This window comes from Symphalangus syndactylus, chromosome 22, assembly GCF_028878055.3.
Source record: "Symphalangus syndactylus isolate Jambi chromosome 22, NHGRI_mSymSyn1-v2.1_pri, whole genome shotgun sequence".
NCBI lineage: Eukaryota > Metazoa > Chordata > Mammalia > Primates > Hylobatidae > Symphalangus > Symphalangus syndactylus.
This window is the reverse complement of record NC_072444.2, coordinates 24,415,555-24,442,038: the sequence shown is the minus strand read 5'-3', so window position 1 is coordinate 24,442,038 and position 26,484 is coordinate 24,415,555. Positions and strand designations below refer to the sequence as shown.

The 26,484-nt window shown below is 43.6% G+C and overlaps 1 protein-coding gene across 4 annotated transcripts in view; it reads left to right on the top strand.

Moving 5' to 3' along the window:
• The window catches only part of VPS13D (vacuolar protein sorting 13 homolog D), a 294,776-nt gene that overhangs the window by 237,500 nt on the left and 30,792 nt on the right, over positions 1-26,484 (top strand). For all 4 annotated transcript variants that reach the window (XM_055261411.2, XM_055261410.2, XM_055261409.2 and 1 more), the window contains one exon: positions 3,506-3,701. In XM_055261411.2, the coding sequence (XP_055117386.1) occupies positions 3,506-3,701 (196 nt within the window). The remainder of the gene's footprint in view (positions 1-3,505; positions 3,702-26,484) is intronic.

Below are 26,484 nucleotides of genomic sequence, written 5' to 3'. Positions count from 1 at the left end.
CCTGATAGCCTTCCAAGCTCTCTTACTTTATCCTCCTTGCAGTTGAAATACCACAGCCGGTGAGAACTCCTCATTCGTTTTCTGAATGTTGTGCACATTGCAATTCCTTTTCGTTCTCTGGCTTCTGTTCTCAAAGTATCATAAGGTGTAATCAACCAGACCTGTTCTTAGAATTGTAGCTGCTACTTCTCTTCTTAGAATTGTAACCTCTGCCTTCTTACTGATCATTCCTTCCAAAGAAATTGAAATGGGGAATCTGTGGCCAGGTTTGTAGCCCAGGTGTTTTTTAGTTTTGCATAAATGTGCATTCACTAAAATTATAAATTTATCTGCCTAAGAGATGTTGGGATGGCATGAATGCATTTGGTTTCTGACTTTGAATTCTTTTAATGCTTTAATTCTGAGTCATTTGCCTTTTGTTGCATTTTTCTTAACAATTTCTTAGTACAGCATCCAAGGCCCTTGGAACTATAAATCCAGCCAATTTTCCAACCACCATCCCTCAGCCATGTTGCACTTTGGCCACACAGAGCTATGTACTGCTTCCCAGGTGTGCTTCCAAGTCCTTGCTCACACATGGTCCTTCTGCTCTGCCTCCGCTGCCTCACTTCCTTGTCTATCAAAATCCTACTCAGCCTGTAAGTCCCAACTCAGTACATTTTCCCAGCTCTATTGTCCCTGTTAGAGTTAATGACAGAGCACAGTCTGGGTTGTGTATGTCACCAGCTGTGTACATCTGATAGATTGAGAATGTGAGGAGGGGAGAAAGACCACTTTGCATTCACCTTTATCTTTGTGTACCTCACATGACACTTGGCACATATATCATGCATAGAAGGCTTAGTAAATTAAACTCTTTGTACCAGATCCTTAGGAACCATCCAAAGCTATCAGAGTCATATCAAGACTGATCAGTATTAATTATCTGCATTTGGAAGAAGAGGAAGGAATATAGACAGTAAAAAATTATATTTCTATTTGTGCTTAGGACACGTTTAGAATAGAGTTTTTGTTTATCAGCTTTCCTAATGGTGAGATTTGGATCAAAATGCCTTTGCTTTTCCTAAGGCTGCCCAACCATAAAGGGAGCTGTCCCTAAGGAGACGTCAGGCCAGAAGTGAAATTTGGCTGAAAGTAATTTGTTTATGGATTTTAAAAGTTGAGTGTTGGGCAATCATTTGGGGTTAAGGTTTAATCATTCTTTCTAGTAACAGTAATGACAGTACATTGGACTCTTAGAAGACTTTTAAAATGAATATAAAATGCTTTGTTATGTATGGTGGCCTTTATCTGGCCAGCATCCTTGCAACGTGGAGAGAGCATGGCTCTCCTCACTTTCTGGATGAACACACAAATGTGCTGAGAAAATGCATGATTGGTTCAAAGCTGCAAAATTACCTCCCATCAAGAATCATTCCTATAATATGTACAGCCTCTCTGGGAGCCAGTGGCTTTATCCAAAGAGGATCCACTGAGCTCTGGGTTATATGAAGGCAGTATCCTGGAGTGAGAGTCTTCCCTTAGGATGAAAAGACCTTTAGAAGATAATAAGAACCAGAATCCACTCAATCCCCTTGGTGTAAGAACTGGGAATTGTGCTCAGTTCTCTCTGCAGGCCCTGCTGGACCCAGGTTCAGTCATGTTCTGTCTCTCAGGTCCCAGTCTGAATTCCTGTTCTGTGTGTGCTCTGCCAAGAACTTTGTTCAAAAGTTTGGGAAAGGGCTGGGTGCAGTGGCTCAGGACAGTAAGCCCGGTACTTTGGAAGACCTAGAGGGAGAATCGCTTGAGCCCAGGAGTTTAAGGCTGCAGCAAGCGGTAATCATGCCACTGCACTCCAGCCTGGGTGACAGATGGACACCCTGTTTCTTAAAAAAAAAAAAAAAAGTTTGGGAAAGAGATATTGCCTCACTGGAGCAAATTTACCCAGAATCCAAAAGAAATGTTGTGAATTGTTAGTACATTCTCACCCAAGGAGTTTCCTTTACCAATTTGTCTCACTAGAGCTGAAGAGTCTAGAGAGCTTCCTCACACCCCACTGTCAGAGGGTAAACATCCTGTGAGTGTCCCTGGCACAGGTCCTGGAGATGCTCCCCGGACGGGCTGCCTCTTCCCTTCAGTGACTGTGACCTCTTCAGCCTCTGCCAGCTTCTGGCCTCTTCTAAGGTGTTTTCAGCCATTGCTGTCAACTTGCAAAATGTTTGGAATGTCTTTTTGACCCAGATTGGTCTTTTGAACTGACTCCATTGAGGGTCCTAGCCAGCTTTCACAGCTTTTTGGGGTGCTCTTCATGAAGGTTTATGTAATCGCCGATACCGAATTTCATCAAAGCATGCAGTAGCTTTTACCTTATTTCAAGCATCCAGTGGGGTTGGCCAGTCACCCCCATAGTGTTCTTTGAAAACCGCAAATGTATACCATCAGCTCTCCATATCCACAGATTCAGCCAACCATGGATGGAAAATATTTGGGAAAAAAAAAGATTTCACAAAGTGCCAGAAGGCAAAATTTGAATTTGCCACACGTTTCAAATACTGTATTGACTCCACACAAACGAAGTGATATGTGGGCATTGTATTAGCTGTTATAAATAATCTAGAGGTGATTTAATGTATACAGGACAGTGTGTGTAGGTTATATGCAAACACCTACAGCACATTATGTAAGGGACTTGAGCATCCTAGGATTTTGGTATCTGCAGGGGATCCTGGATCAATCCCACATGGATACTAAGAAACAACTACATTTAGTTATCTCTCTCTGCCTTATATATCTTTCTTTCTTTCTTTTTTTTTTTTTTTTTTTTTTTGAGACAGAGTCTTGCTCGGTCACCAGGCTGGAGTGCAATGGTGCAATCTCGGCTCACTGCAGCCTCCGCCTCCTGGGTTCAAGCAATTCTCCTGCCTTAGCCTCCCGAGTAGCTGGGACTACAGGCACGCATCACCATGCCCAGCTAATTTTTGTATTTTTAGTAAAGATGAGGTTTCACCATGTTGGCCAGGATGGTCTCGATCTCTTGACCTCGTGATCTGCCCTCTGCAGCCTCCCAAAGTGCTGGGATTACGGGCGTAAGCCACTGCGCCCAGCCTCTGCCTTGTATTTCATAGGATGCCATCATCTTCAAACTTTCCCCAAAGGCCCAATTTTCTAGTCTCCTGTTGATTTAATCCTCTATCTGTATCCTCTCTTGATCGTCCATAGGCTGCCCAAGCTCTGGGATCGAAAAATTGGCCATTGTTAACCTCTCAGCTTTTCTTTGATTTTTTTTTTTTTTTTTGAACTGGAACACATTTTACTTCTGACTAACATGTAACATATATCCTCTGACTCTGAACTTAATGGGCAAATCTGCAGGATCCTCTTCGGTCAGTTGGCCTGTCTGTGGCCTCTCTGGCACAGAGATTAATAGAATGGCCTTAAGTTATCATTCCGTAATCAAGGGGTTTGGCTTTAAATGCTTTTACTTTTGTCCTTGTCAGGTTACAACAGCCCTTGTCTTTTTCACTAGGTATCATTGGTGGACTGACCAGTGTTATAACTTCGACAGTGGAAGGTGTGAAAACAGAAGGGGGTGTCAGCGGTTTCATATCTGGCCTTGGAAAAGGGCTTGTTGGCACTGTAACCAAGCCAGTGGCAGGTGCCTTGGATTTTGCATCAGAAACAGCCCAGGCGGTGAGAGACACAGCCACACTCAGCGGCCCCAGGTCAGTGGTGTGGGAAGAGTGGCTTTTGCAGTTTCCAGGCTAGGTCTGCTGCTTCTCCTAACCCATACTGATGTGTTTAATTGTGTACTTTCTTAGTTATAGGGTTTTTAATTCGAATACTTGTAACTGAAATTTCTGATCTCCCTAATATAAAAACATGAAAATGAGGTACAGAAACCTGGCATGAATTTTTCATATAAATATATATATATAGCATATTTTATATATGTATGTATATATAACATATTATATATATAGGTATATATGAGTATATTATGTTATTTTTCTCCACTAGAGAGGTCAGAATTAGGATTAAATTGTTAGAAGCTTCTTCTGTTCACCAAGCCAACTAGATCCCCACATGCCCATGAAGAAAACTGTCAGATTGTAGTCTGGTTCTTACTCCTACACCCCATGGTATAGTTCTAGAATCCCCACAGTTGTTGTTCACCACATGGGTCTGTTCCTTCTTAATTTTCCTTCTGCTTGAAAGTTCCAGCCCCAACCTCATAAAGAAAAGTGCCACCCCCCAATCCCCCCAGTGGGTCGGCAAGTCTGCTGTGGGATGGCTGTCTGGCCTTGATACCAGCTGAGACTGGAAATCAGGGACAGCCCATATGGTTCCAAACCCCACAGAACCCAACCACTTTAACGTAGCTGTTTGCTTGAATGGCCTATTTTAGCCTCCCTTTTCCAGAGTGACTAATTGGGGATTCTTATCAACAAAGGGTATAATGAATGTTAAGGGCCCAGCCACGCTAGACTCTACTCAAGCCCAGAAGGATTTTGCTGCTGCCTGGATAATAGATTTTCCCTGAGTGAATTAGTACGCCCTTTTAGAATGCCTAGGGCCTGGCCCACATCCACACCCTATCACTCCCTCAAATAGGATATGAAGTGAAATTGTCCCCAATTGAAGTGAATCCATTTGTCTGTCACCAGGAAAACTTACTGAAGACGCATTACTGCAGTAGGGGAAACGCTCCGATTGTGGACTGGGGCCATGCAGTGTGCTGTGCCAGAATGCCTTCCATCTGGAAGCAGCTGAGTAAACTCTGTATGGTTTACTTTAGTTAAGTTACATTCTATTCTCAGATACAAAACTAAAACAATCCTTGAGTATATTTTGAAGCATTTATGAAGTTGTGGGGAGGGGCAGGCAGTGAGGAGGCTTCAAAAGTATTTCCAGTTAGTTTTTCCATCTCTGCTCGAAGCCCAAGAAGTCCACCTCCAGTATTTGTTAAGATAATAAGACTTAATGAAGTGTAAAGCTGAAGATGCCTAAGAGTTCCCAAAGAAGCATGTGTATTCTTAAAATGTCAAAATAGCCAAGGGATTGATTGATAAAAAGGGTTCAAGGTATATGTGATAAATTTTTTAAAGATGATTTTGTGCTGTGAAGTTTTAATAATGTTGACGAGAAAGAAATGGCTTGAATTTTATACATTGTCAGCTTGGAAGTCTTGATGAGGTTTTTCATTCTTTTTAGGAGCACAAGTAATGTAGCCACAGTCACTGCAGAAAGAATGTCTTTGAGAGGGACATTCTTGTCATTTTTATTAGTTGTTCAACATTGCCATAGAAGTTTGATTTTCTGTCAGCCATTTATTCATTCCCTGTCAGTAAATAGTGATTGAAAATTTCCTATGAACTCAGGGTTGGGAATAGCAGAAACCAAAACTGTCCCTGGTCTCAAAGAGCTTATAATCAAGCAGGGCAGCAAACATAAAAAATTATATAAACACTTATTTGCTGAAATTGTGACAAATGACATAGAGGAGACTTAGAGGGTGCCATGAGACTATGATCAGAGAAGGTGATGGGGAGAAGGAGGGTGGCTAACCTAGTGATCAGGGGAATTGAGACAGGCTTTTCTGGGGAAGTAATATTTGAGGTGAAGCCTGGAGTATGAAGTAGGAGTTGGCCAGGTGAAGAGAAGAGAGAATCACCTTCCAGGTAAAAGGAAACTACTGTGTGTGCAACACCAAAAGGAAGGAACTTAGCTATGTGCCAGGCATCGTCTTTGTGCCTCCACGTGTGGAATCCCATTTAATCTTCATACTTGATTTACAAGTGAGGACAAGACAGTCCAGAGAAGCCATGGAGCTTGTCCACAGCCACACAGCTGGTCAGAGATGGTAGACCTAGACTTAGACCCAGCCTATGTCTTGACCTTGTGCCCAGCACCACTGCATTGCACCCTGCTACCTGGGTCTGTGGGGAGGGGCCTCATTGGATTTCTCTTATATGTGTTTCAGAGTCAGTTAGTGTCAAGATATGGCATTCCACATAGTTTCTTCCCTGCTGACTCAAGATTTACTTTACTATTACCTGCACGCTGACATGATTCATGTCTTGACCAGCACTGCATTTTTCTCTGTCTGGTTCCTCTGGCCTGCCACCTTAGCCTTATCTGGACCTCAGCAGCAGAGACCATGCCCTCATGAAGGCACTGGGGAGCCATTCACAGTCAGCACTGGCCACTCCTCATCTCAGCCCAGTGAAGTTTTACATTTCCATATAGATGAGGCACTCGGGATATAGAAAAGTTGTGCAGCTTGACTCAAAGCAGACAGTAATTGGGCAGCCTAATTGAAGTTTAACTGCAAGTTCCAACTTTGTAGGCTGCAGAAAAAAAGAAAAAAAAAACGAAGTTTAACTGCAAGTTTCATGAGACAGCGATCTGCCTAACCATTCACTCCTCCTAGAAACGAAAGCCACCGTGATAATTGAGGCACAGCCGGTCTTCATATATCCTCAAAGGAGGGGGATTAACTTCCACATCCCTTCTCTATTCCTGGAGGTGCCAGTAGTGGCAGAGTCATGGCAGAAGTTACCAGAGGCAAGTGGGGCAGAGGCGAGTGGGGTATATGTTTGGATCAGTGGATCAGTGTCCTTTACTGTGCAGAAAAAGCTAAAATTACAGGTTCTTCTGAAGGGATACATAGCAGCCGTTTCACCAATGTCCCTCAGTCCATTTTTCCAGGTCCAGAAGTATTCATGAGGAGCTATGCATTAGAAGAGAGTGCTTGGGCTGGGCATGGTGGTGCACACCTGTGATCCAGCACTTTGGGAGGCCAAGGTGGGAGGATCGCTTGAGCCCAGGAGTTTGAGACCAGCCTGGGCAACATAATGAGCCCCCATCTCTTAAAAAAAAAAAAAAAAAAATACCTGGGTATGGTGGTGGGTGGTGTGCACCTCTGGTTCTTGCTACTTGGGAGGCTGAGGTGGGAAGATTGCTGAAACCTGGAAGGTTGAGGCTGCAGTGAGCTATGATTGTGCCCCTGCACTCCAGCCTGGGCAACAGTGAGACCCTGTCAAACAAAGAAAGAGAACACTTGATCTGGAAAACAACAGGCCAGAGTCCCAGCCACCTTACTTATTAGCTTTGGGCCCTGGGTCAAGTCAAGACATCTATGTAAGACTCAGTTTTAGTTTTTTCATCTATAAAGTGGGGATAAATTTATCTCTCTGTTTATTCTGCTTCTCAGGGGTTTGAAGCCCAACCAGAGTTATTAATGTGGAAGCTATAAAGAACTATAAAAATGCTGGGTGATACTGTTTTAAAGTCCTATTAAAGGAGCGCAGAGATCCTTGCAGGTGGAGAAATGTTTCAGTGCCAGTTTGTTCTGATGACACTGTATCTCTCAGGAACATACTGGCTCTAACACTATCACCGAGGGATAAATCACCCTGGTTTCTTGGAAGTGAGTTATAACCATCTCCAACCATCCCAGTTGATTGAACAGGATCCAGGGGTGTTACTCAGGGTTTTTCCCCACTGTTTAGACAACAGGGACTAACAAATGATTTGAAGGGATTAGAAGTGAGATTCTGACCGAGGGTTGACCTGAGCCCAGGGACCAAGCCAGGAATAGAACCCAAGAGTCCAAGAGTTCTGCCTCTGAGCCTGCAATTGGAATGAGATTTTCTGCTTCCTTTGTAATATTTCATCCAAGTAAAGGCTTAGATCTTAGCATCTATGTTTTAAAAGACCCAAATTTTAAGCAGATGATAGGAAAGTAAGCCATAAAACTGTGAAAGAGTACTCCTTCCAGTAATCCATCTGAAAAGTGGCCTTACAGGAAACATTGGCTCCTTTTTTGTGTTTATTTGAACATGATTTTATTTATAGGGAACCCCCCTCCTTATGTTCTTTTAGATTAAAATACTTCCAAGTTCCTCTCCTTGTTGGAGTGCGCTGGCATTCCAAGCGACAGCCACCTAACTTTCCTCTGAAATTTCCAGGCAACCCAATAGTTCTCAGGAAGGCAGGTGGGGGTGGGGAGAGAAGAGGGCGGAGGACTGCAGAGCCTTTGGCCTCAACATGAGTGTTGTGGACCAATATCCCCCACTGCATTTGTTCACTGTACAAGTATGTGTGGTTTGGAACTGAAATGAGAAACCTTTTCCAAGGCAACGTTCTGCTGGCTCAGGTTGCATCTTCTGGCCTACGTGTATTGGGCCACATTTGTCTGTTCCCAAGTAAAGTTTATGAAAATGGCACAGATGCAGCCACACTTGAGGTGCCACTGAAGCTATGTGAAGAGGCTGCTACCCTTCAAATAGACCAGGCCCAAGCAAGGTGCCAAGCCATGTGAGAGTGCCCAGTCCACTGTGTAAATGTGACGGCCTCTGATGGCAGTGTTTGAAAAGATACTTAGTAGAAAGTTGCAGGGACCCGGGAGCAGCCATTTCACAAAAGAAGGCAAAAATACCTTTGAGAAGAAAGGAATGTCTGCCTCTGCACTATGTGTTTGCTTGTTTGTTTCTCCAAATGCCATCTGTTGCAGACTATGGGATGCAGGACATTTTAGGGAAGTAGCAGATGAAGATTTATGAAGCTGGGCCCTGAGGTTTCCTCTAAAATATTTCTTCACCTTTTAAGTCAAGACCCAAAAGTGGGGAGAGAAGTAGGAGTTGGCAGAACTTGAAATATTTAAACTAATTTAGCAAAGCTCAGGAGTGTTGGAGCTTATCTTGTTATTTAAGTTAGATAAGGAGGAAGGGGAATTTGAAGGATAATGATAGATCAGTGTTTAAGAATATAGCCGTCAGGACTGATAATGTTCTGGAATCCCAGGACCCTCGGATTGTGCACGTAGATGTAAATTCCATTTGCTCTGAGAACTTTTGAAACAGAAACTTTTTGGTTGATTTCACAGAAAAGATTTATGGTGGGCATATTTGACTTTTTCAGTAAAAACAGTCCCAAAACACCACCCAAAATCTGTTAAGACACTTCTCGTGAATGACATCTTAGATGTGAAACGGAAGTGGGTTTTCATAAGGAAAGGCCCCTTTTGTTAACAGTGTTTGCACCTTACTCATGACTCTCCAGGATAAAAGGACTAAGACTCTTTTGGGTCACCAGAGCCTGAATGCAGTCAGGTTGGACAGGTCAGCAAAAAGTCTGCAAAGAGGCCGGGCGCAGTGGCTCACGCCTATAATCCCAGCACTTTGGGACGCCAAGGTGGGCGGATCACGAGGTCAAGAGATCGAGACCGTTCTGGCCAACATGTTGAAACCCTGTCTCTACTAAAAGTACAAAAATTAGCTGGGCGTGGTGGTGCGCACCTGTACTCCCAGTTACTTGGGAGGCTGAGGCAGGAGAATTGCTTGAACCCGGGAGGCGGAGGTTGCAGTGAGCCGAGATTGCGCCATTGCACTCCAGCCTGGCGACAGAGCGAGACTCCATCTCAGAAAAAAAAAAAAAAAAAAAAAGTGCAAAGAGAACTTAGGAAATGCTTCCATTAACTTTTTCATCCTAGCTGGGTAATACTGCTTTTAATTACTCTGCTCTGAAAGCAGCCATTTCTTATACTTGGTATTACACATAGCACATCAAGCAGAATTGGCTTGAATTGAGCCTTTAGGGAACTTCCAAAGGTAAAAATTGAGTAAAGATTCAAATGTTTATTAGGATATACCAGTGTTCATTTTTTTCCCACTAATATTCCATTCAAGGCATGAGAGTAGGCTGATATCCCATGTATCTAGAGTGGATCAAGTCCAATATTTCTTTCAGAGTTCCTGTTCCCTAAAACTGTAAATGGGTTTTATATTTTATTCCATGTTTGGCTTAATAAGAAAATATTTTTAATTGCTACCCAGTAAAATTAACATTTCAGAAAGATCTGATATGTTATCCTGTGGCTCCTGCCTCATACTTACCTAGGAAGTTCCAGCACGCTCCTCCCAGATGAGTCCTGTACGCTGTAGTAGCATCCATATAGAGGCATGTATATGGCAGAGGTGAAAAGCTGGAACTTGTACCTGTTTGACCCTAAGGCTCTGGTTCTAATCTTTGGGCATATCTGTCTTTTGGCTTGGTGTAACATCTGCTGCTTGGGACAGCCATTGTGTTAGTTAACATGTCAGTTTCTTCATGAAAAAGGCATTACATTTCAGTGAAACTGAAAAATTATTGCTATATCCAGCTGAAGTGAAGGGACTGTCAGATCTCTCCTCTGTTGTCCAAACATGGCACGGTAGATATAGTGACAGTCCCTTTATCTTCTACTCACCCTTGCGTATATATTTGTGAGGTGAGAGCCATATATTCTCACTTCCTGATCTTGCCAAACCAGGTGTTTCCAGAGAATGCTTGAAGGTAGATGGGTCATTTTCTCATTCCTCCCTCTACGTGAGCAACCCCAGAAGAACGCTAAGATCTGTGTTGATGACATTGGATGTCTCACTTGGCTCTGAAATTAAGCTGATGAAATTATAGGATCGGATATTTTATTTTTATTTTTTTCAAGACAGAGTCTTGCTCTGTCGCCTGGACAGTCTCGGCTCACTGCATCCTCCGCCTCCTGGGCTCAAGCAGTTCTCCTGCCTCAGCCTCCAGAGTAGCTGGGATGGCAGGCGCATGCCATCTTGCCCAGCTAATTCTTATATTTTTAGTAGAGATGGGGTTTCACCATGTTGGCCAAGCCGGTCTCGAACTCTTGACCTCATGATCTGCCGACCTTGGCCTTTCAAAGTGTTGGGATTACAGGCATGAGCCACCACACCCAGTCAGGATCAGATATTTTAAAGAAGCATCTTAACAGTCCTTCATGCCTTATAAGTTAAAATTCCTCTCACAGGAACATAAGCAGAGAAATCTTATTTTCTGAGACAGGCTTCTTCCCTCTCGCTGAACTCTAAATACTGTATTCCCCTTTCACTCAAAGGCCCCAGACGATGCCATTCTCATTATAACATAACTTATGGAAAGCTCAAATCTATTGTTGGAAAAAATGCAAAGTGTGTGTGTTCATGCACACACGTGTTTGAGAAAAGCCTTTCCATTTCTGAAATCCCAAGAGTCATTTTTATGCAAGATTATCTGTTAGGAAAAAACCCACTTTTTTGGTCATGGTACATTATAATCATTTCTAGAAAGGAGAGCGTCTAATTTTTGCCATTTTTGGCATGCAGAGATGACTGACTTCATAGAAACCACACTATCCTGCTTCCAAAAGAAAAAAAAAAAAACCTACTGAATTTACATCTGAATCAACATCTCTTCAAAGTCCAGTCCTTGCCTCTCAACCAGCAGGTCCCTGTGCAAAGAAAATGAATGGAAAGTGTGATTTGGGGTTATTCCATTTATTTTCTGATTTGGGGTTATTCCATTTAAAAATGAAATAATGTTGCTATTATACATCTGTAGTCCCTTCTGTGTTCAGTGAATTTGTTTTTAAAACTCTAACGTGACACCTAATATTACATACATAAGATAGATATTTGAGATTTTTGGTTTGAACTTCAAGAAAAAATAAAACAGTGTCTGTATTTCCTTTTGAGAAAAAATTTGTATTTTGTGCATTAGAGAAGGCTGAAGAGCCATTTGTTATTTGTGGAACTCCTCTGTAAAGGCATTGGATTTACTTATTTTTAGGTTTTCATGACTATTCCATGTCTCTCATGTTTTTCCCTTACAGAATCATCCACCTTTGCCCAAGATAAAATTTAAATCTTTAACAAGAGGAGTTGTTAAAGTTCAACTCCCCTGCCCCCAGAGAGCTTTAGACTGTAAGATAATTCTGCGATGCACAGAGGGCATTTGGACTAGCAGGGACTTAAAGACTCACTATTGTATTACAGATTATGGCTTGGAAGCACTAAGGGAAGGAAAGATAGGTTTGGGTGTTTTAATTCATCTGTGGTTTTCTTGCCCTGATGTATTTATCTGGTACTCTTTTGCCAGACTCCTTCTCAAAGACATTTTCTTGCTAAATTTCTCACTAACTTGTCAAGTGAAGGGGAAATAAGATTGAATTAGTAAAACATTCTTATCACAGTATACTCTAAAAGAGGCTGGGCGTGGTGGCTCACGCCTGTAATCCCAACGCTTTGGGAGGCTGGGGCAGGTAGATCATTTGAGCTCACAAGCTCGAGACCAGCCTGGGCAACATAGTGAAACCCTGTCTCTACAAAAATATACAAAAATTAGCTGGGTATGCTGGCATGAGCCTGTGGTCCCAGCTACTCCAGAGGCTGAGGCAAGAAAATCGCTTGAGCCCTGGAGGTCAAGGCTGCTGTGAGCTGAGATTGCACCACTGCACTCCAGCCTGGGTGATGGGAGTGAAACTCTGTCTCAAAAAAAAACAAAAACAAACAAAAAAAAAACTTTTGTTATATTGGGCTTATAGAACTCAAATTAATAATGTTACTTATCTGTATCCTTAGTGGATTTACTTTAATACATTGAGGAAACCACTTTCTGATTAGCAGAGAGAATTTGTACATATGGGTTCTTTTAGAACAGAGGGTCTCAAAATACGGTCTAGGGACCCCCTGTGGAACCCCAGATCCATAACCTAAAACCTATTTGTATATATTCATATACTTATATATGAATTTATAGATATAACAATTGTTATAATAGTATTCTATAATGAGTGTATGGTGGATTTTTCCAGAAGCTACACAATGTGTGATATTGTAACAGATTGACTGTAGAAGCAGATAGAATACAGCTGTTTTCCAGTTCGCAAGACTTAAGAGATTTACGAAAACATGCAGGTGCCACTCTCCTCACCTTCTGTGACTCTGCATACACGCCACCAGCCAACAAACGTACCTGGTTAATTTTTCTGACAAGCTGCTTTATTTGAGAATACGGTGATTGATAATCCATCATCTTGCTGATAAGTAGCATGTATCGGCAATGATGGGCTAATTCGGACTAAACCGTAGGAGCCGCTGTAATGCAATGCTTCCCTTTGGCTTCCTGCCAACAGTTGTCAGCCCTCCTGGTTTGCTCCTGACTTTTACTGGGTTTCTGGAAGTAACAATTGGAAAGATTTTATCACATATCAGAAAGACCTCTTACAATAATTTACCTAATTTAGTCCTTCACCTTAACCTACCATCCCAATAAATTTTAATTTCGGCGGGGTAGTAAGTGTAGAGCAGATTACTTCAAAGTGCAGGATCTTGTCCAAAGGCTGCTTGGTTGTGTTTGCACTGCCCTGACTCTTGCAGGTACTCGAGAAGGTGTATCTGTTTCAGAATTCACTTGCCAAAACCTCAACTTTCTCCCCTAGCAAAGTTGCTGGAGTAGGATAAACCCACAATATTTGGATAAGCTCCTTTGAACTCCTTGTAGAAAGCAGTTTTTATGAGGCAGTTGTTCTGTGTTAACACCAGAGACAACTCCTAGCAGATTTCCCCAAACATACTTCAAACATCGATAATGGCAGGGGTGACCCAAACTGTATCATAAAATCCCAGGGACTGCAGGAGACTTCAAAGGGGAGACAGCGCAAAACCTCACCTCTCGTTATGAGGAGTGTGGGTCACAGGAATCCTGGCTAGAATCCATGGTAACCTCGCGGAGTAATGCCAGGATGGACAGAGGCCAGGGCTCATCGGTTCCCTAGACTTTACTAATTGACCCCAGCAGCACAGTTAGAGTGGTAATAACTGGCACCTGCCCACCTCCTGAGGCGTTAGAGGCCAAATTACCACATGTGAAGTGCTTTTCTATCCTTTAGTGAGAAGATGCAAACCTTGAAGTGTGTTTCTATTTTTGTTTGAACTATTGAGGGCCCAGTTAATTCAGTTGAGCCAATTCTGACCTTGTGATATTCAGATCCATCACTTAGTACGTACAGGCAAATTGACAGTAGAAATTTATTAATTCAGTCTTGAACTCCTACTATATTTCAGGCATTTAATAGGTATTAAGTACTGGGAATATTTAAATAATTGAGGACAAACTGCTCTGAAGAATCACCAGGCTGTTTGGTTTTTGTGTTAATATTCTTAAGTCACTCTTACATGTTCATTAAAGGAAGTTTCCCTATAGTTCTCTTGAGGAACTTATTTTTTAGTGATTTGACTTACTGTTTATTCTTGAAAACAACAAAATTGCATTTGTGCGTATGGTATGTGTTGAGGGTGGTAATTATAGGCATTTTTCCCTCATGACCGGGTCTGTCACAGCTCCTTGAAAACAAATTGTTATAGTTCTACTAATTGTTTATAAAATTAGCTAATGATCCTTTGATTTTTTAGTTTTTTTATACCTTAGCTATATTTAATAAATATTTAGTATCTTCTGTGCAATTAATAAGAACAGTGGTGGCCAGGCGTGGTGGTTCACACCTGTAATCCCAGGACTTTGGGAGGCTGAAGTGGGCAGATTACCTGAGGCCAGAGTTCAGGACTAGCCTGGCCAACATGAGGAAACCCTGTCTCCACTAAAAAATACAGAAATCAGCTGGGCATGGTGGCACACGCCTGTAGTCCCAGCTACTCAGGAGGCTGAGACATGAGAATCGCTTGAACCTAGGAGGCAGAGGTTGCAGTGAGCCGAAATCGTGCCACTACACTCCAGCCTGGGTGACAGAGTAAGACTCTATCTCAAAAAAAGAAGAACAGTGTTTAAAAACCTATTATTTTTACCTGAATTATTTTGCTATGACAAATTTACCTTTCAAATTAGATTTTATCAAAGTAGATATGTATTCACTTTTTTAAGTTGAAGTCTTTCTAAATGTCTAAAACCAAAAAACAGCAATCTCCTGCCCTACCTTTCCCTGATTCCTGCTCCCTCAGAGGCAACCACTTTCAACACTTTGGGCCATTTCTTCAATGTGGAGGTATTTACCTTTATATTTCATAAATAAATAAACCAACTGCTATTTCTTGACATCATTTGACTTCATGTTGTTATACATACATGTTCCCTTTCCCCATTTTTCAGTACCGTTGTATGATCCTTTTTGAATAACTTAGTATTCCGTTTTTCATTATTATGACTGTGTAAATAGTATTCCCAGTGAAGCCCCCCACCCTGGTCACTTTGATGATGTTTCCTTTTTAAACGTTGTGCTTTGTTTTTTTCTCCCTGGAGTTAGTAACTGCTCTTTCAGTATTGTCTGCTTCATTTTCTATTTGTGCATTCGTAATTTATTCTCAAATGCTTAGTTTCCACATTTTTTTAACCCTGGGCCTAGTAACTCGGTTTTCTTAAAAAAAAAATCTATCTTCCTATTGCTAATTTATCCACAAACACTCTTCTGTATGTGTACAAATGCATTGAGCAATTTATTGGTTTCTAATTAAATTCTCCCTCTCGATGTCCTCTGCTCCCATCTGACTGGTTGTTGTCTAGCTATTTTTGTCTCTAAGCTATTTTTCTATAGTAGTACTATAGCAGTACTATTCTGAGTTTCTTTCTTCCATTTATTTGTTTTGGTCTTTTTCTTTCATGAATAGAGACAGTCCCCAGAGAATCTGGTGATTCTTGACTATCTATTCTACTCCTCTTTAAAGATGAGGCACTAAAAAGCCAATTGGGAGCTCTTGGTTTGAGGCTGAGGGGGCCTTACTGTGGAATGATCAAGTGGGGACCTGCTGACTCTGGGCTCCTGTTGAGAGGAGCAAAACTGAATAGGGATGAGAGAGGGGACCTGAAGCTCTAACTGCTTCCCATGCAGCCTTTTAACCAATCTTCCTGTTTTCACCTCACTCCAGGCCTACCTGTTTCTCTTTTATGCTCCAGGCCTTCAGAGCTACTTGCTGCCTCCATCTTTCTGAAATGCAGTGGAGGCCACCATCCTAATTAGCTTTCTGCTTTCTTTGTGGCTTCCACTCCCTCAGGCTTACATTTCAGCGCCACGCATCCATCTGCTTTTCAGCTTTTAAAATATTGTTGACACCTTTTCTTTATCCTTTTGGATTCGTGCCATTTATATCCCTTCGCTTTCCCTTTAGAGGGGTCTCTGGACTAGATCTGTCATGTTTAATCAGAAGTCCTATAATTTAGACTTTTCACTAATTTGTGTTTCCTTTCTTGGTGTTCTTTCCCCTTTACCCCCAACTAGTGGCTCTGAATTAGTGTGGTTTTATGAAACCCATATCCATTCAGCCATGGTTCTATGTATTATCTCATTTAGTCATCACAGCAGCTTTTGCACAGCATCTGCTCAGGCAGTCTGTGGCTCTTACTTTCCCTGAAAGATTGAGAATACATCTGGTGAGAAGCCGTTGCCAGTCCCAGCCCCTGCTTTGAGTCTGGTATTGGTCTTTAATCTCTCGTTCTGTGTGTTGTAAAGAAACAGGTTGTGGAAGGCTCTTGTCAGATCCCAGGAACATGAAAGAAATAGCACACCCTACGGTAGTGACATGGCCCTGTCACCACCCCTCATTGAACCATAAAAGCTATTCAGAGGGGCCAGCAGCTGGGGAGCGACTGTACTTAGATCCTGGGTGCTGATGGGTGTTTTGTAGTTTCCAAGGGAAGTTGCTGAAAGTTTTCTTATCTTGACACTCCAAGGGCAAGAGGTCTTTCTTCAAAGAGAAGTGCTTGTTTCAGAAAAAGATGTGGAAAGGACGTAAAATCACAGATTCTTCCCCAGTTCTGAAAAAGAAATAGGAAGGGGCAATGTGGCAGTCAGTGTGAAAAGAAACCACGCATTTGCAGGAAGCAAGAAGGGGTTCCGCAGCACTGTTTGCTTCCCGCATCTGCAGTACGAGGGTAAACAGGCCTACTGGGGAGTCGGATGGCCCTCGGTTTGAGTCATTGGGCCGCTGCTTGGCTGTGGCCTGGAGCAAGTTTTTCCCTTCTTAATCTGTCTGAGATGAGATTCCTTTGAGTCATATGCCTACCTTGGTGGGTGGTTACATGGATTAAATTATATCATGTATATAAAGCACTCAGCCTGGCATGTGGCATGCAGGTAGGGCTCAAGAAATGGTGTCGGTGTGAATATTCTCCCCTGAATATTGTTGGAATGTTGTGTGAAGGTGAAACAGGGATTGTGTCCATAGCTCTTACTTAAATTCAACCCTGTCCCCGGATTCTTGCCGACCACCTGCTAGAGTACGAGGACTAGGAGTTCATGTGCTTGGCTGGGCTTTTGTCTTTCCCATTCTCTTTCTTCACACAAAATGAACAGTTGAACTCAGGCCACCAAACCTGGTTGAGTTGCTGGGTGGAGGGACTCTCCTGGGCTCTGAGCCTTTGTGTGTGGGAACCGCACTGGAAAAGGTGTGCAGAGGCCACGAACTTGCTCCGAACCCACTTGTGAAGAGCAGGTGACCCCAAACTATTGTTAGTGTCTGCTGTAAATGATATGCCTCTGGGTTCGAGCAGAGTTCAGCCAAAGCCCCACATGACATGGAAATCTGTCCTGGAGCCAGGTTTGTCGGGTAAAAGTTATGTAGCAAATGTCTCCAAACATTGGCATCTGTTGTGTGCCGAGACTAGGACAACCGAGAATGATGGAGTGCTTCAGGAAATTAGGATGGGGCATGTGACCCTGTAACAGCTGATAAACTGTTTCAGGCCGCCGTGGCTCATCCAGCTCTTTTGATAAACAGCTTTAAAAGCATTACGTGGTTTGGAAAGCATTCTTCAAAAATGGTTATATTTTCCAGACGCATGACAGTCCACTGTTCAGTATTATTTAAGGGTTTTAAATTGTAGAATCAGATTCCTTTTCAGTGGGACTCTTGGAACTGTCGAGGGCTGATCTGTCTGACTCCCGCCAGGACAATCTCACAACAATATTATTATGTAGGTCGGGGTCCCCTAGGTCTGTAAAAAAAAAAAAAAAAAAAAGTTCAGGGCTAAGTGTTTAAGAGGAAAAACTATTTCTTTCATTTCTAGCTAAGTATGATGGGCCCTTTCAAACATTGCTTTCATCATGCATCTTTTATTTCACAATTTCTTTTTTTTTTTTTTTTTGAGACGGAGTCTCGCTCTCTCACCCAGGCTGGAGTGCAGTGGCGCGATCTCGGCTCACTGCAAGCTCCGCCTCCTGGGTTCACGCCATTCTCCTGTCTCAGCCTCTCCGAGTAGCTGCGACTACAGGCGCCCGCCACCACGCCCGGCTAATTTTTTGTATTTTTAGTAGAGACAGGGTTTCACCGTGGTCTCGATCTCCTGACCTCATGATCCGCCCGCCTCGGCCTCCCAAAGTGCTGGGATTACAAGCGTGAGCCACCGCGCCCGGCCTTATTTCACAATTTCTGCGTAATGAAAATACAAGATCGATAACTGTGGATTATCGTAATGCCTTAATGAACATTCTCTAGATTATAAATGTTCCCTTTGTAATTCATTTCAAACTTCATCCTCCCATTTGTCCTAATTCCCGAAATTTAACTGTTGCCGTTTGAGCCTCCTAGGAAATTCTGGGTATCCTTTAGGCAAGGGAGGTAGCTCTTGGGGGAATAGCATTCAGGCCACAGGCAATTCATTTGCAACTTGGGCTCTTCTTAGAACATATGATAAGTACAATGCACTGTAGTGACAGATTTTTTTAAAACCCTATTAAAGCCCAATATACTAATGCAGTTTTTTTTTTTTAAGTTTTAGAGAGATTCATGGGATTTTATTCTTTTTCCCAAAAGGCAGTGGTGGAGCTGACAGAGTAGCATGGAGCCTCGTCCTGATTATTGTGCGGAAGTGGCAGCAGTTCACATTCATTCAGTCTGTCAGCATAGGATCAGTTCCTTCTTGACTCAACTCTCTGTGATCAAAATAAGCTATTGGATGTTCCCTTTGGGTACTGGAAGCAGCTTGGCCCCTTGGCAAGAGAACAGGATTGCAAATCATGAGAGCAGAGCCCTGACTCCAGCTCTGACGCTACTGTGCTTCATGACCTTGTGCAGACAGCTTCATATCCCCACCTCAGGTCATTCTCCCCCATACAAAGGGGGAGAGGGTCATCCTTGCCCTGGTCATGTCTGCATGGCTGAGGTGAATAACTAGTTGTGTAACTTCCTGGAGGAGTGGCACAGAGGAAGCTGCCTTCCTAGGGCTGGCTCTGCCATCAGGGAGGAAGCTGGATGTTAGAATGAAGAAAAAGCCCATGCAGAATATATGGCAGCCCGATAATGTATTCTAAAAATAAAAAAGCAGTAGGTTAATCTGCAGCTGTAATGTACCTAAAGTATTCTTTAGCAGGTTGTGGCCCTAGTCTAATCCCCAGCTGGACTTAGCACCATTTAAGTTAGTTACATCTCATCCCTGCAAGGGATTGAGTCTGTAGCCAATTTGGCCTTGTCACCACTTCAGCCCTCCCTCTGATTTCACCTCTGGGAAAACTACAGAGTGGCCCCAGACATACATAGCAGGCTCGATCACATGGGTGGAGTGTGTCAGGACAGCATGCATCAAATAAAATGTCCAGGGAACCTGTTGTAAATCAACCACTTCCCGCATGCTCAGTCATCGTGGAGGTACTTGAATGTTCAGTTTCTTTTAGCTGATGGCCAAGAAATCAATGTTTAAAAAAAAAACAAAACACCTTGACAGAGGCATTTTGTGCAAGAATGGTGTGTGGGTGTGAAAAAGTAAATTCCAAAACATATTTCCTTTTAGTTCCCAAACCCGTATTAGATGAGTACTTCTTAGCCTTGGCCACAGTGCTAGAGTAAATAGCAGTGTCACGTAGCTCGTGGAACAGGCAAACCACAGAATGTACAGGAGAGAAGCGTGCACACCAGTGAGTCTGCTATGGCAGCTCTCTTTGTCCTGGTTTCTACATCTCATTTGTAAGCAACTTGTGTTCCTGCATTTTCAGAGTTTGGCCAATTTATTTACTTAGAATTGCATGTTCCTGGAATATTGTCATAAAAGTGATCCTGAGATAGAAAAAGTCCACAGGAAGCGGGGGCATTGAGTTTATAAGTTCTCAGTCTGTCTTGGCCCATAATAAAGTCTCGTTCTCAGGGGTAGGTCCAGCTTTCCAAATTTTAATATATCAGAGACTGTTGATGCATCTGGGCTCATGATGGGCCAAAGTAGGCCTTCAGGAGTCCTCGTGTTACACACTCGACGCCTAATGGAGACTGGATTCATTTACGTGTATTAATGTAACCTGCGTGATCATGTGAGTGCAAGTGCTTTGTAGATTGTCCTGGGAGATGTGAGATATTATGACTAAAGACTTAATTGAACCCTGAACATGTATATGAATAAGTGGAGACAGATTGACTGGATTACACATTTTTCTTGAAAATTTCCTAAATTAGCCTACCTCTTTCTTGCCTTTTATTTCCCAGCTTAAGTGGTTCTCTATAACACTGTATTTTAAACAAACCAGAACAAATAGTATACAAAAGCATAGATAAGACGGATATAACAAGAGATGGTTTTCTGTGATCCGTGGCACCTCCCCTCTACCCCGCACCCACCACCAAAAGGGGCTTTAAATTGAGATTTGGAATGGCAAATTCACTTACCAGCTCCAAACACAGTAGACAAGGAAACCTTGTGAGGAAAATCCAAGAGTATATTTACAGTTTCTATTCAGAAATACATGGCTTACTTTGAATGAGGAAGCGTGACTTTTCACCTTCAGATAGAACTAGGGTCTGATTTGAAACAGACCACTGGCTTCACTAAACCCCATCGAAGAAGTCTGCTTCTACCCAGAATTGGAAAGTGCCAGTGGTCATGTAGTTGCTAGTATGGGATTTCTGTTTTTATTTTTAACAAGCTTGGGCCCAACTCTTAGTATTGTATCAAGATGGGTGAAGACAAAACTGACTAGAAAAACACGTATCAAGTCAGCAATGGCTCACCCCTCAGAGGCCGTTTTTCCCACTTGCTCTTCTTATACCTTTGGTTTGTTTTTGGTTTTGGATTTTTTCTCTATGTTCCTCCTACTCTTTCTTTCTCTATTTTGCTTGGGCCTTCGTTATTAGAAGAGTTCAAGTAATCATTTCAGACTTCCAAAATTCAACCCAGTAGCCTCATTTTACAGGTGGACCCACTAATACACAACAGCTCGATGTGATAAACCACAGACTCACAGTTAATCACTTGAAGAGCCTGGATTCACCTCTGCGATGACCTGCCTTTCCAGCCCTCCAGTGGCGTCCTCTGTAGTGAGCTGTAAATATGCCACTCTAGAACATTCCAGGAAAGCCCTCCTCTTGGGCTAAACTCTAAAACTAAAATGAAGTCCTGCCCATGTGAGCTGCTTGTTGAACACTTTGGTTGCTAATCAGAGTATTAATGAGAACACATGGATAGATTCGGCAGGTCTAATGCTTGGGACCTTCTCCTATTTGATTCCATAAGACTAAATCCCCTATAAACACTTCCATCCCGTGCACACACACATGCATTCACATACAGCACTCATGTGTCCCTCCCTTATAGCCAAAGACCAAAAAATAAGTTTTTTTTTTTTCTATATTAAAAATAAGACTGGCTAGTAGCCAGGGTTGGCATTCCCATCTCCTGTGGAACCTGGGAGGACTAGCAGACAGCTATAGAAATCTGTCTCCTTTTAGTGTGGTTGTATTAAGGGCAAGCTTGCCTCCCATGGCACCCCAGAAGATCCAGGAGTTCAAGTGGGGGTGCACTGTAGGAGGACTCAGCAGCTGTTTTATGGAAGGTTCGTCAGGGATCAGACTGAAGATTTTGCTTTTGTGAGAACAAAGTGAAATGTGACATTCAGGAGCAGCTCGGGGCCTATATATAGGGGCCCAGGGCCTGCTGGGATGGGGTTTTACACTTGGGCTGTCCTTTTGCCCTTCCCCTGAACTCTTGTCACTTCAGTCATGAGCAAACAGTCAGTGCCTGAACTAACAACCCTGCAGTCCTCCGAAGCACGGCTGGCTTACAGTACCGAACAAAGGGAGGGAGTGCCGCGTGGGCCGGCCCAGGCCGAGGAATGCGGCTTCAGGGTTCTGCTCCATAAATTTAACCAGCACGACGAAAAGGAGATAATATGAGCCTTCGTGATGATCTGAAAGGGGGAGGTTCTGTGTCCCATTGATTGCGGTCTGGCCCAGTGCCAGGCCCAAGCCTGACCGACAGTTGAACCATATCGTTAAGGCGTGTAATACAGCTCGAGTCTTGTACTGCCGCCAATGAGTGCATATCCACAGGGCAAAAGTTTATAAAGAGTCGAGGCTGTCCTGTTTAACCCTCTCACACTGCATGTAATAGACCCAGCTGCCATTCAGAACTTGCCCATCTGAGGTCATAAAGGAAAGCCTGCACGTTTCTTTTCTTCAAACAGCTTTTCAGGACTGGGGAGAGGAAGAAACGCTGTCTAGAGAGGGTCAAGGCACGGTGATGTTTCTCTCTGGAGAAGCAAAGCAGTCTGCCTCGCTCCCCCCGCCCCGGCCAGAAACGGGACACCCTAGTGCTTTCTTCAGAGTAGCTCTCTGTTTGCGGTATAATGTTGCTGGAGGAAACGGGGCTGACACCACAGGAAACCTGCCCATCTCCAAGGAGGCCGCATCTGTGGCAGAGGTGGGTCAGATGCTGGCTGTGGAGTGCTCTCGTCAAGCTTGGGATGATGCCGTTTTCCTTCCCCACCACCTCGAAAGCTGTTAATAGCCTTGCTTTCTGGCCTTCCACAGCTAAGCCCAGGTGCTAAAACAGAGCAGGTGGAAGGCCGCCCCACGGAGTGGCCTGTGAGCCCAGAGTTCTCACTGTCCGAGGCCGGTGGCCCCGTGGGAACTCTGTCCCTTCAATAGGGAGGGCATATGGAAATAGGCACATTGTCACAGCAGGGCCTGGAGTGGCCTGGGTTCTTACAGTGGGCACTGCATTGAGGAAATGGGCAGACAAACAAGGATTTAGCATAAGTATAGTCAGAAAGAAAGGGCTACCTGTGTTCAAAGGACAAAAGGAAGAAAGTGGGTGAAGGGGTAGTTTAGTCCTGTCCATCAGCCAGTCACGTTCTTTGGCCAAACTTGGGACCTGCCTGTGCATTGTCCATGGTGTCCAGGAAGAAATCTGTGTCTGTCACTTCCAGATTCCTGCTTGTCTGCAACGGACAATGCCTCTTAGCGGACACCTGCTTGGGATGACAGTGCTGCAGAAACTGATCCAAAACGTTGACTAGCTTGCATGGTATCGCTGTCATTAGTATTTAGTCCTCACAACAACCCTATGAGGTGCTATACTTTCCCCATTGTACAGATGGGAAAGTTGAGGCACACAGGGGATACATAACTTGTCTAAGTTTTCAAAGGTAGTAAGGAAGGGAACCAGAATGTGGACCCTGGCCAACTGAACACAGAGTACATGCTCCTAATGTCTGTGCTGCTTCTGGGCCTTCTCTCGGTCCCTCACATCAAAAGACCTCATGATTTCAATCGAAAGCATCTGACCAAATGTTAGGTGTACTGCCTTTCGATTCTTGGATATGAAGGGTAGGAGCTGAATATCTGCCTATAGCCCAGAAGATTTGTGCAAAGACCCGGGTTCACTTGGAGGGGAGGTACTATAAAATTGGGACCCCATATTGTGAATGAAGGGTATGTATCGAATTCCCTCAGCTCACCCGCTTAACACAGAGACAGTGTGAGGGATATACTGTAGCTGGGAAGCTTGGAAGGGCTCATGTTCAAGGGCATCTTTGGGCCAAACAGCAGTGGGCCTGAGCATGAAGAGACCGTGGCCTTTTAGTGCCAGTGCCTAGAGAAGCAGGTCAATAATCTTTGTGCCCAGGAGCTGTGCTGTCCCCGGTCCATCCCTGTGTACTCCATTCCACTCCCTAAATAATGAACTACTGCAGCCTTCCAAGTTCACAATGTGCCAGTTTGTCACAGAATAGCAATGACACTTCTCTGCTCCAACCCATCTTTGCTCTGCCATGCAGCCAAGACTATCTTCACCAGGCGGTAACCTGGGAACTCCAGCTGGTACACAGTACAAGAAGCCTCCGCAGTAGACTGTCCCAGGAGCATGTTCTCAGTATGTCATAGCCGTCTCCTTTTGGAGGCCAGGGAGAGCTTCTGTTTATTTGGGTGCTGCGGCTCCTGGACAAAAGCTTTCTAGAGGTAGGAGAAGAGACTAAATGGCTGGCCAACCCAGAGATTGTTGGATTGTGTTATGCTTCCATGGTCAAAGTGCTTTAAAAACCTAGAAATTGGCTCTTTTAGTGAGTCCCAGGATGGAGCTAACTTATGATCTGGACTCCATTACGTGATTGCTAATCCTGAAGTTCAGCAAACGTTGGTACTGGCTTTTAATGGAGTACCTGTTTGAGGGTTCGCCTCATCATGTATTTAAGGTTGAATTGTATAAAGAAATTCTGCTGCTCTTTTGAAATTTTCTGGTTCTGTTTAACAGTACCTAAAAATGCCATGAGGTAGCCAGATGATTGACTACCTGGGATTTATGGAAATTCTTATCTGCAAAAATCTCAAGACAAAGAGGGCACTAACTAGAAGGTTCCCAGTGCTTTATGTAACATGCAGAAGGAAGTCTGGTCTCAGCTTCTTGGATCTGAGCAATCCTTTGGAAAGGGAGCAATGAAGAGCAGTAACTGAAGACTCATTTCCTGCCTTCTGTGTGACTCACTCTCCTTTGTCAACTTCAAGTTTGCCCCAGGCCTGCTTGCTTCTCTCCATCCCAAGGAACTTGGTCTTTGGAAGACACTGGCACCTGCCCTCTCTGTCTGCCTTTTGCCGCCAGGTCCAGAGGGAGAAACAAACCCTCAGTTGGAGGAAAGTCTAGAGCACAGGCTTTGTGTTGCTCAGAGAAGCATGATAGGAAGTGGTGCTGTTGCCTCTGCATTGGCCAACTCCTGGCTGCACCTGCTTTTCCCAGAGGCACTGGGAGGCCCAGGCAGGGGCCCAGGGCCTGCTGCTGACCAGTTTGTCCTGCTTGCAAGTCCGCATCCCAGTACCCAATGGGGCCAAGTAGAAAAGGCACATAGTGGAGTGTGAGCTGGGGCTGTCACCAGATAGGTCTTTCCCCTCCATGCCCAACCCCTCCCCCGACCTGAAAGGGTCTAGCCTCTTTCCCCACTGGCTTCCACCAAGTTCTAACACATTTTATGTACATCGATTTCCAGGCTTGTATAGGCAAGCCCCACAGTCCAGGAGTTCAAATGGATTCGGTGTTGTTGGTTCTTGTTTCCTAGAAGGACAAGTGCTCTGAAGGTTTGGTGTCAACTCTGACCCAAGGGGTGTATCTGATTTTTATGAAGGCACAGAAATGCACCTGAGGTGACCCCAAGTCCTTCTCTTTTATTTTTTGATTTCCCACCACCTGGATCATTAATTCTGCTTTCAAGGGGGATGGGGAAAGGAGAACATTTCAAAGCAAAGTTGATTTGGTCTCTGAACCAGCTTGTCTTCTAGGCTGTAGTTCACCCTGATGAGAATCAGAAAGGACAGTCTGTAAACCCCTTCACTCTAGTGGCTCTGCAGCTGGGGAGCCTCAAAACCAGTTCCAGATGTTCTGTCTCCCTGTATTGGCCGGAAGGGAATTTCGGGCAAGCAGGGAGGCAGAGAGCTTTTGCTTTTGCCCATTCATTGAGTACCCCTATCTGCAAACTGTGTCTTGCTTCATGGCACTTTAGGGAGAGTGCTGAGCGCCTGGGTCCATTTGGGACCAGCCAGCACTTCCTGCTCCTCGGTTAGAGCATGCTGCTCCAAGCTGGCTGGTTACTGCAAGCAAGAGAAGCCCGCCTTCCTGCTATTCAGGGTCAGAAAGCAAGACCGTGCTGGAGAAGTATGTCAGGCAGGCTAGGAAGGAGACCTGCAGATGACCCTTGGGTTAACAAAGCAACTTTCACGGCCCTGTTCACCACCAGCTAGGATAGTACAGGGCTTTGCCTCCCAATCTTGGGTAGAAGCAGCATAGATAGTAATGGTCAACTGATGGCCCTTTACTCTTGAGAAACTCCACCCAGCCTCCCCTTATCCAGAAGAAAGCCATTCCTGACTAAGCCTAGCCATTCTGATGCCTTCTTTCCTAGTCTGCACCCAGCCTGTGCTGTATGCGGTATATGATGGTAGAAATTTGCACTCTTCATGCTTTGATTTTAAATGCATATTAGACATTTTGGCATTTGTGCCTGAATGCTCTCTATATCGTCTTTTTTAAAAAATAGTTTGATTATGTAAGTTAAAGAATGTACAAATGTAAACTTCTGAAAATACATACAATATATGATCTCTTAGAGTGTATGGACACTGCTCCAGAGGCCTTGCATGAATTATCTCTTTAATCCTTACAAAACGAATGTGATGGGTACTATTATTCCCACTTCAAAGAAGAAAATAAAAAGGACTTACTCTCCCTAGGCATTGACAAGCACTAAGAGATTAATAATGGTAATCCCACCAGACATCTCTTTGGGTACATATGTGTATATACACTAGTGTGTGTATATATATATGATTTGACATGAATGGGAGTACATATGTTGATGTCTAATCTTTTTCACTCCACAGTGGCGCTAGAACGTCTTTCCATTCCAAAAATCATTTTTAACATTTACATATTATAATACAAATATTCCGTAAGGTACTTAACTAGTCCCCCATTGATTGATGTTTTTAATTT